Source organism: Henckelia pumila, chromosome 4 (assembly GCF_033568475.1).
Source record: "Henckelia pumila isolate YLH828 chromosome 4, ASM3356847v2, whole genome shotgun sequence".
Lineage (NCBI taxonomy): Eukaryota > Viridiplantae > Streptophyta > Magnoliopsida > Lamiales > Gesneriaceae > Henckelia > Henckelia pumila.
The window spans coordinates 155,629,240-155,639,572 of NC_133123.1; the positions used below are offsets into that span (position 1 = coordinate 155,629,240).

Below are 10,333 nucleotides of genomic sequence, written 5' to 3' on the forward strand. Positions count from 1 at the left end.
ACCTTTAAGCTATATTTTTGGAGTAGATCATCACACAGTTTATAAAACACATGTTTTCTCATTCTAAACATTTCAAAACATCGTGTCTCATTGCCATTCAGTATCTCCGCCACCCATTGAGAACCTGATAGCCACGATGTCCTACATTATTCTTTCACAATATATTTCAGAACATAATTCGTAACACCACACACTGATAATAAAACTATTCTTTTATTAGAGACAAGTGTATCTCTAATGGAATCAACGGAAAGTTCAGAATCACTTGATTCATCAGAGTCATCTGATACACCTGAACTTGAATTCTCAGACATCCTGTGAAAATGTATGAATAAAGATAAAATATAGAACACAAAACAAATTAAAATAAATGTTTAACATTCTTGCATGAAAAATTAAAACACACTGTGGAATAAAGTTAACTCATCAACAAGAAAAACAAGTGCAAAATTCAAGTAGTTTTCCTAAAACCATAAATCATATCAATAACGCTTCAAATCATCTTTAGTGAAAGTTGATGCCCAACCAAGCTGCAGTTTTGGGTCCTTCAATCCGATAAATGTCTGTTTATTTTGCTTTTTCCCCAAAACTCTAGTAACTACGAAGAATTGCTCACTACCAACCACAATACCAGGCAATTACGAAGAACCTCCAGACAATTTTCAATGCTATATGGATCATCTTTTGGTGTTTCATATATAGACTTTTGAGTCTCAAATTCTTGGAGCACACGATCAAGTTGATTAGCTAACCTAGTGCCAATAGGACCTTTTTTTCCCCACTCTCGTTTCTCTTTCTCTTCCTTTGCTGTTTAGAGTTATCAACTCCCATTCTAGATTTTTCCATAATTTCCTGGTTTTCAACATTAACATAAGCATCACTTTGAAACTCTCCGTCTAACTCAAAATCCCAATCATTTGTATCATCATTCAAATTATTATGAGCTGGTTCATCCTCTGATGGTGCTATTGCAGCATATCCAGATGCAATAGAACCTTTAAATATCTTTTCCAATAAATCTAAATTCTTGGGTCCCCTCAACCGAAACTTTGCATACTCGGGATTCTCTTGTAAAGTGCGATGTAACACAAAATAAATCATAATAATTTGATATGTAATTTTAAATGCATTATATAAATTACTTACCTTGAGCTTCTCCTCCCATCAACTATTATCAGCTTGAACGGTCATCTTGTTATGATCCCAACCAAGGCCTGTCTCATTATTTCCGATAAGTTGTGCCCACAATGCAAAATATTTTCTCATAGCATCCCATTTATTTTTGAATTGTTTCTGATTCAAAGAAATTCCTGTTCTCTCAAGAAATTTTGAAACTAAATTCGCATACCCCGTTTTGTTTAAATGCTTGGTAGGCTTATTGCCTGATTCAATTTCTTCCTCACAAATTTTTAAAAATATTTCGGTATTCTGATCACTCCAATCTGCCTTAGTACAATCTGCCTTAGTATTTCCATCAACAACTAATTTAGGGTCAACAACCTCAATCGTATATCTAGGTAATTGGCTTGGATCCGATAATCTTCTTTTAGGAGCTAACTTCGAATTCATTCTATATTCAAACATTTTGAATCATCATCAATGGACAATAAAAACATAAAATCAACATAACCTGTGCACATGTTCAACCTATACACATCATCACTCCAATATGCCTTATCATTCCCATCATTAATTCATTACTCATTCAATATATATATATATATATATATATATATATATATATATATATAGTACTGCATATACATGACATTTACTGTACATATATAACACATTCAAAAAATATATATATAGTACTGCATATACAAAACACAATATATATATAGTACTGCATATACATGACATTTACTGTACATATATAACACATTCAAAAAATATATATATAGTACTGCATATACAAAACACAATATATATATATATATATATATATATATAGTACTGCATATACATGACATTTACTGTACATATATAACACATTCAAAAAATATATATATAGTACTGCATATACAAAACACAATATATATATATATATATATTTCACACATGTAACACAATATATATAGATAACACATTAATATAGTACTACACGATAGATTCCTTTCAAAAAAAAGTACTCCACGATAGATATATAAATATATATATATATATCTATATAACACAAACGAAAAAATATATATACATCACCAAAATATTGTACGTAACACCAAAATACTGTACGTACATATATATATATATAGATATATATAACACAAAAAATATATATATAACAAACGTTCACTTATCAATAAAATCATTCAACGGATTATTGCTAAAAAAATTGTACCAACAGTTTGATTACCTTGAAAAGAATGGAGGAGAAACAAGGGAGCAGAAAGTTGAGAGACGTTGACGGCTTGATGTTTTAGGTTAATGAAAAGCTAAAAAAAGCTCTAAATTTGGGCTTCTCAAAAAGCTCTATTTCTAGCTTAAAAAAGTGCTTTTTTAAGCACTAAAAGCCCACTCAAACACTTTGGTAATTAGAAAAGCACTTTTTTTTTTTTTTTTTATAAAAAAAGTGCTTTTTTAAGCTTGGTTTTTGAAATCAAACGGGCCCTAAGTCTTCATTCTTGCTTCCTCCTTCCTTCTCCACGCTATCTCCTCCATGGAAGAAACCCAACACGCCCCTTCAAGCTTTTGGGTCCCGACTTCTACTCGATCCGTCTGACAGATTTTTAGTTTGAAGGTAGATTAACGATCCCGGCGACGAGGGCTTCGTTTTATCGTAAGTATTTCTTCGATCAGTTATACTTCAATTTTTGGATGTTTTTAGAATCGAATGAAATTCGGATATGTTGTTCTTGAGCTAAGAGAGATCGTATATTTGAAGTCGACTCGGAAAAAGAAAGTCGTTCGGATTTGTTATGAATTTTTAGGCATTATTCGAAAATTGGGTTTTTGGGATTTGTTGGAATTGAATTGTTTTGTTGGATTATTGTTATTAAGAGTTGTATTGGATCGATAGATTGCTGTCGGTGTTTTCGGTTGATCAGATTATAGCCGTTATGCCGCTGATTTGAGATTTCAGAATTTTAGAAGTTCGTTTGAGTTTGGAATTTGGGTTGAATGGGATTGTTTGTTATTGAATGTTTTGTTTCTCCGTACAGATTGGGTTGAAGAAGATTGAGTTCAGAGTTCGTGGAATCCAAATTGTCGGAAAATTGTTAGAGAGGTTTGGTATCAAGTTAATTCCTTTCGTTGAGTTTCGATTGAATGAATTCTTATTTGAATTCTTGTTATTTGTAGCTTGTCTGGATTTCAGCTACTTCGAATCAAAGAGAAGAGGTATAAGACGACTTTGGAATGGAATAGGACAATTAACTTGAATCCGGATTGATTCGAGTGTCCTAGAGGAAAATCACATACTTGCATGTTTGAATGCTTACTTGAATTTATAATTGAAAATTATATTCGAATGCATGAGATTACATATGCATTCATATTGAACCATTGATTCGTTCTCAGATGGAAATAAACGATTTGGGGATTATAGTTGAGGGGCATTGGTAGTAGAGACGAACTCCAATGACCTGGATAACTCTCTATAATGTTCCAAAGTCTAGAGGACGCAAGGTATACCGCATTCACCTCGATTGGAAGAGTCGGTGAGTCATGGGAATATCTTGGCCTCGGGATCCCAATTTACAAGAAGAAATTCCTTTGATTATCTTGACAGAAAATTCTTGAACCTCAAGGACATGCATTGTATTTTATTGCATTACGAATGACATTGTTGTATATATATATCATGATTGGATATATTACGTGGAAATATATGTTATGTCTCTTTTACTGGGAATTGTATTCTCACCGGATTATTCGGCTGTTATCTTTTCTTTGTATGTGTGTTTGGAAACAGGTGGGGCAGGATCAAGTCAGAAGATGCATGACTAGATCGAGTTGGAAGTGATAGGAGTGAGGCGCGGTTTAGAAGTTGAACATCGCATTCGAATTTGTTGTACTAGTTGTACTTTAATTTGGAAGAACTTAGATTAACTGCATGTTCTACTAGATTGATTATTGTACGACTCTAGAACTACCTTGTATAGTCTTGTATGTTGTTGGATTGATGATTTTTTAATGCATGTCGATTGAGTTGAGTTGGCATGTTTTGAGAGCAGCTTCTACTGCTTTCTTTGTTGCAGGGTGTGGCCGCTCGATCGGTTGAAGTTTACCGATCGAGCGAGCACCCCTGTATGGAGGCAGAACCAGGGAATTTTCATGGCCGCTCGATCGGTCAAGTTATACCGATCGAGCGGTGGCCTTAAAAAATTTTTGGACAGAAACTTTGATCTTTCTGCCCGCTCGATCGGTAGAGTTTTACCGATCGAGCGGAGCACTATTCACCCAAAAAAAAATTTATTGCTTTTTGCTTTGACTCTTGTATGCTTTTAGAAGGGATTATTTTTAATTAGATGATTAGAACCGAGTTCCTCACAGTAGTGCCGCGATACCAAGAGAATGTCAGCATCAAAGATCGTTGATGATAGTGACAAATCCAACGGGAATAATTTGAATTCTATCTGAAGAACATTTTGAAATTATGATCGTTGCAAACCAAAGCTTATAAATAGGGATCTTGATCAAAGTTCAAGGGTTGACACACTGCCACTGCAAGAATTTCAAAAACATCTTACGCTCAAGACTTAATCAAGAAACTCGAAAGCTCACACATTGATAAGCATCATTCTGACCATTGAAGGGTCGATCTTTGTGCTAAAAGATTTCAAGTTGTATTTACTCTACTGTAAAATCAGTCTAGTACTGAAACCAAGGTGATATACTAGGAGTTCTTATTTAGGCAGTGTTAAGTCCTAAATCGGATTGGGTTTGTGCAAATTGCTTGTATAAATCAAAGTCTTCTATGAATCCTTCCGAAGTGGAAGTAGGGGTGACGTAGGAGTATTTGAAATCTCCGAACATCCATAAACAATTTCTTGTGTCATTTCAGTTTACCATTCATCCTCATACTTCATACTCCTAAACTGATTTACACCAAGTGTTTTAAATCTGTAGCTTGACATCTTTCCGCACACATTCTGTTTGTCAAACTACATTTGACACTAAGATAAACCTTGAACTCATTCTTAAAAGGATCGAGTTCCATTGTACTTAGCTAAAAACTGCTTGAAAGTATATTCACCCCCCCCCCCTCTAGACTTTCAACCGAACCTATCAAGTGGTATCAGAGAGGGGTTATTATCTTATTCTTAAAACACTTGAACAAAATGACTTCATTCAGCAAAATTCCTATGTTCTCAAAGGAAGATTTTGATGACTGGAAAATTCGCATGCAAGCACATCTATCAGCACTAGACGATGACATGTGGTTTGTTATCACTGATGGACCTCTTGAGATCACAAAGGTCAATACTGCTGTAGCCCTCTCTGGAGGTGCTCCACAATACATTGAGAAACCTAGAATCGAATGGACTGCGAAAGACAAAAAGAAGGCAAATCTGGACAATGTGGCTAAGGATATCTTGTATAAGACTCTTGACAAGAATACCTTTAGCAAAATCAAGACATGCAAGACTGGAAAAGAGATTTGGGAAAAATTGATCCAACTTTGTGAAGGAAATGAACAAACAAAGGAAAACAAGCTATCTGTAGCTACTCAAAAATTTGACAACATCAAAATGAAACCAGGAGAATCAATGGCAGAGTTTGATGAAAGAGTAAGTAGCATTGTTATTGAGCTCAACGGATTGGGCAAAACATATCCCAACAGGGAAGTCATTCTCAAAGTAATTCGAGGACTTCCTAAAGAATGGGATGTGAAGACAATGGCCATGAGAGAATCGAAGGACCTGAACAAATTAGAACTGCATGACCTGTTTGCAGATCTAAAAGCATATGAATTCAAGTTACAAACTCGAGAGGAAGATCAGTCTACCTCACAATTGACCAAGGCCTTGACTGCAGTAAAAATTGAGTCACCGGCCAAAACAAAAAAGTCAGCAGAACAACTGAGCAGTGATGCCATGTCCTTGTTTGTAAAGAAATTTGGCAAATTTATCAGAAGAAACCAAGAAGGATCACACAGAAGAAGTTTCCAAAAGAAGGATTCAGTTAGTTTATCTCAATAAATATCTGTAGATGAATGTCTGATTAGAACCGAGCTTAATAAAGAGCAATAAACGACAATCTGATAAAACCGAGCTCAAATAAAGAGCTGTAGATAATAATTGTTGTTACCGAACATATCGGGCTTTTGAGATAACCACGAGTTGCGTGGGATTACATGATGCCGATCTTGGTCGGGCTTTTGAGCTTGACCACAAATTGCATGGGATATGTCGAGCTTAGTCGGGCTTTTGAGAACACCACTGACGTGGATTTATTATTACACTTGATAAGTGCATTTTGTGCACTTAATTTGTATTGATATTATTGGATAATTTTTTGGTTTCGAGCGGAATTATGTGTGGTTTGTTGTTGTTTGTGTTGGATGTTAGGAAACAAAGCAAATAATGAATTAATGATGGTTGGAGTCAAAGGAGTCAAGAAAGAGGCTAAAGGAGCAAAAATGGTTCAAGATTTTGAAGAAAAAATGAAGGAAGGCCGAGCCTTATGCGCGCCCGCGCCACCTGAAGAGTTTTAGAGTGAAAAAGCCGAGGCTTATGCGCGTTTGCGCCAGGAATTATGCGCGCCCGCGCGTGTTCGAGATTTTGAAATGTGGAGTCAGAGTCATGTGCGCTCCCGCGCGACTTCTGAGGCGCGCCCGCGCGTCGTTGTTTTCTAGCCGAGGTGTTTTGGAATTTATGGAAACTTTGGGAAATCTTTGGGTTTATTTTGGACGATTTTTAGGGAGTATAAAAGGGAGTTTTTCAGACCTAATAGGGATCTTATCAGCCGCCATAAGCACAACTGTAATGCCCCGATTTTATTATAATTAAGTTTAATCGAGTTAATCAGGGTTTTCAGTAATTGATGATTGTTTTGATATTTCGCAGAGGGTCACTTTTCAACTTTTGAGAAATAAAGGACTGAAATGCAAAAGTTGGATATATATATTATTATTAGAGGCAATTTGACCATCACCCATCACCTCACCATCACTCTCTCCTTCTTCCTTCCTCCCCATCCGTGCGTACCGTTCAGCAGCCATGGGAGATGCCTTTTTGAGCTTCCTTTCCGCTCGATTCGCACGATCCAACCGTTAGATTTTCATTCCGAGTTGAGATTCACGATCACCGCAACGAGGGCTTCATTTAGACGTAAGTTTTGCTACGATCTCTTGAACTTCGATTTTGTTGAGTTGTCAGAATTTGATAATATTGGAGTATGTCGTTCTTGAGCTAGTATAGATCGTGTATTCGAAGTCGGTTTGGAAAAAGAACGAAGTTTGTATTTTATATGATTTTAGAGGTGAAATTCGAAAATGATGATTTTGATTGAGGTTGGATTTGAGTTGTTTTGATGGATTGTGATGATGATTGAGTTATTGTGATTGTTGTTTGATGGTTTGTATTTCCGGATAGTCAGTTTATAGCCGTTATGCCGTCAAAATCGAGTTTGAGTTATCGGTTTTTGTTCGGTTTGAGTTGTATATCGAATTTGATTGAGTTGAATTCCGAGTTGATATTGAGTCCGTATTCGATGTTTTGACAGTTGATTGAGGATTCGGGAGTTGATCGAACTTGGAGACTTGTTTATCGATTGAAGAATTGAAGACGGTATATTATTGATTGTTGTATCGACTTTGAGTTTGTTATCCGAATAGACTATGATATCGAGTTATCTATAGTTGACAGGAATCACTTGAAGTTTCGAGAAAAGGTAAAAGTCGACAATGAACGAATGGGAACGAATACTCGAGATCGACTTATTCTCGAGTTCCCGAAAATCACATACTACATGTTTATTTGCTTGAATGAATTTGATTGTTATTCTATTTTCACTTTCATTCCATATTGAGCCGATTATTCAATTCATTTTGAAGATAGACGTTTTAGGGAGCTATATTGAAGTGGCTTTGGATTTCGAGTTTTTCCAAGTGCCAGAATACTTCTTATAGTTGCTCTAGAGTCTAGGGGTTGAGTTGAACGACATCCACCCCGAATGGGTGTGTCGGTGAGTTGTTGTGAAGACTTGGCCCCGGGATCCCAACCGAATAACGATTGATATTTTGATTATCTGATTTGATAGTCCCGAGTTTTGAAGTCATGCATTCATTCATTCTTATTTTGATTTGTTACTGATTATTACATTTCAATCTGAGGTGTTTACTTGATATTGCATGCCTGTCTCTTTTACTTAGAAATTATATTTCTAACCGGTTTATCCGGCTGTTGTTTTTGTTTGTATGTGTACTTGGCAACAGGAGGATCAGGAGCTGTACCAAGTCGTTTGGGCTAGCTCGGGATGTGATGATAGAAGTGAGACACCGTGTATCTTAAGGTCGTACCTTTTGGATTTGTACTGTTTTGTTTAGTCAAACGAATCCCTACCGTAAAACTTGTACTGTTAAACATCGTTTTGTTGGTGTTTCAACTCCTTAGATCTCATGTATTTATGATGTTTGAACCTGGGTTGCTTGGATTATGGATTCGAGTTCGTAAAGATGTATTTTTATTCTTTGGATTTTCTGCAGCCGAGTTGACGGCGCGGGCGCGCCTTTGATTTGCGAGGTCGCGGCGCGGGCGCTCTGATTATTGGCGCGGGCGCGCTGTCCTTTGCGAGATTCCGGCGCGGGCGCGCTGTTGTAAAAAAAAAAAAATTGATTCGTTTTTACGCGGCTCTTCGTGTTTGATTTTGTTTAATTATTCAAGAATAGGAGATTAGAAACGGGGTCTCACATTAAGTGGTATCAAAGCGATAAGATTCTTGGATTTGAACTAGAGTGAGCGGGGTAGATCGAGTCCGCATGAATTGAACTCTCGCATGTGATTGATTTATTTAAATGATTATTTTTAAATACGTGCGAGCATGCTTTATTGATTCTTGAATTAATTTAATTACATGAGTAGTGATTTAATTTATAAAGCATGAATTGCGTGATATATATTTGTCCTTGTACTATTATCTGTTCTCGTATATCATTGAGATTCATGAGTACTCAGAGCAGAGTTTTGGACACCGAGGTTATGAGATTGAGAATAAGTCTGAAATATTGTGTCCTAACCCTTGATATCAGATGGCACCTCGACGATCTTTGAGAAGGAATCAACCACCTTTGACTCCTTCTTCTACTGAGAATCCGCCGCCAGTGATAACTCCTCAGAATGATCAGGGTAGTACTGGGATGGATTAGTTTGATGCAACTGCAACCCCAATGGAGACTCTACTGATGAGGTTTCGATCTTTCCGACCGCCTACTTTAACGGGTACCGAGAACTCCGTTGCTTGTGAAAGTTGGCTAGATGAAATGGATGAGCTCCCCTCGACTATGCCGATGACCGCAGAATTAGGTTAGTCAGTCATCAGTTGCAGGGTGTTGCTAAGAATTGGTGGACCACGACCAAGAGAGCGAATGAGAACCGAGGCACCGCCATCACTTGGAGCTTGTTCAAGACTGAGTTCTTTAAGCGTTTCTTTCATGTCTCGTATCGAAAGAAAAAGGGTGCCGAATTTGCGAATCTGAAACAAGGGAACTTGAGCATTGAGGACTATGTGAGCAAATTTCACAGTCTCTTGAGGTTTGCACCTCACGTTGCAGATAACGAGGAAGCCAAGGTCGACCATTTCATCAATGGCTTGAACCCTGAGATATTTACCTTGGTCAATACCGGAAGACCCAACAACTTCGCAGATGCTATGGATCAAGCAAAGGGAGCCGAAGCCAGATTCTTGATGCAACGAGTTAACCAGGTAGCTCCTCAGCAGCAGCAGAGATCTTTTCAGAACCAGTCTGTTCAGTTTCAGCCTCAACAGTCTCAGTATCAGTACCAACCTTCTCAGTAGTCGAATCAGCCTCAGAGGTTTGAGGGAGGCAACAGTGGCAGAAACAGGCGAGATCAGTATCGGCTGAAGGGGAAGAATTTCAAGAAGTCTGGTAACAGTTCATCGAGTTCCAGTGGCTCTAGACAGTTCAGTTCTGGGCAGAGTTCAGGGTTTTATGGAGCTTCGTGCAGCAAGTGTGGAGGACGTCATCCCAGTGATCAGTGTCGAGGCGTGTTTGGTAGTTGCAATATCTGCCAGCAGCCGGGTCACTTTGCTAGAGTTTGTCCTCAGCGAGGATCCGATAGAGCTCAGAGCGGCAGTTCTTCTCGACCGCCAGCTCAGCCAGAGAGATCAGCTTCTGCAGTTCATTCCTTTCAACCTCAACAGCAGACTC

At 37.6% G+C, this 10,333-nt stretch overlaps 1 protein-coding gene across 1 annotated transcript; it reads right to left on the minus strand.

Annotated features, from left to right (window-relative positions):
• Positions 1-1,164: 1,164 nt before the first annotated feature.
• On the minus strand, positions 1,165-1,569 carry LOC140862147 (L10-interacting MYB domain-containing protein-like). The gene has a single exon (XM_073265148.1). It carries the CDS (start codon positions 1,567-1,569, stop codon positions 1,165-1,167), a length of 405 nt encoding a protein of 134 aa, XP_073121249.1.
• Positions 1,570-10,333: the final 8,764 nt, after the last annotated feature.

Excerpts from the sequence above, each read along its gene's own strand:
- LOC140862147 (XM_073265148.1), bottom strand. The coding sequence starts at position 1,569 with ATGAATTCGAAGTTAGCTCCTAAAAGAAGATTATCGGATCCAAGCCAA.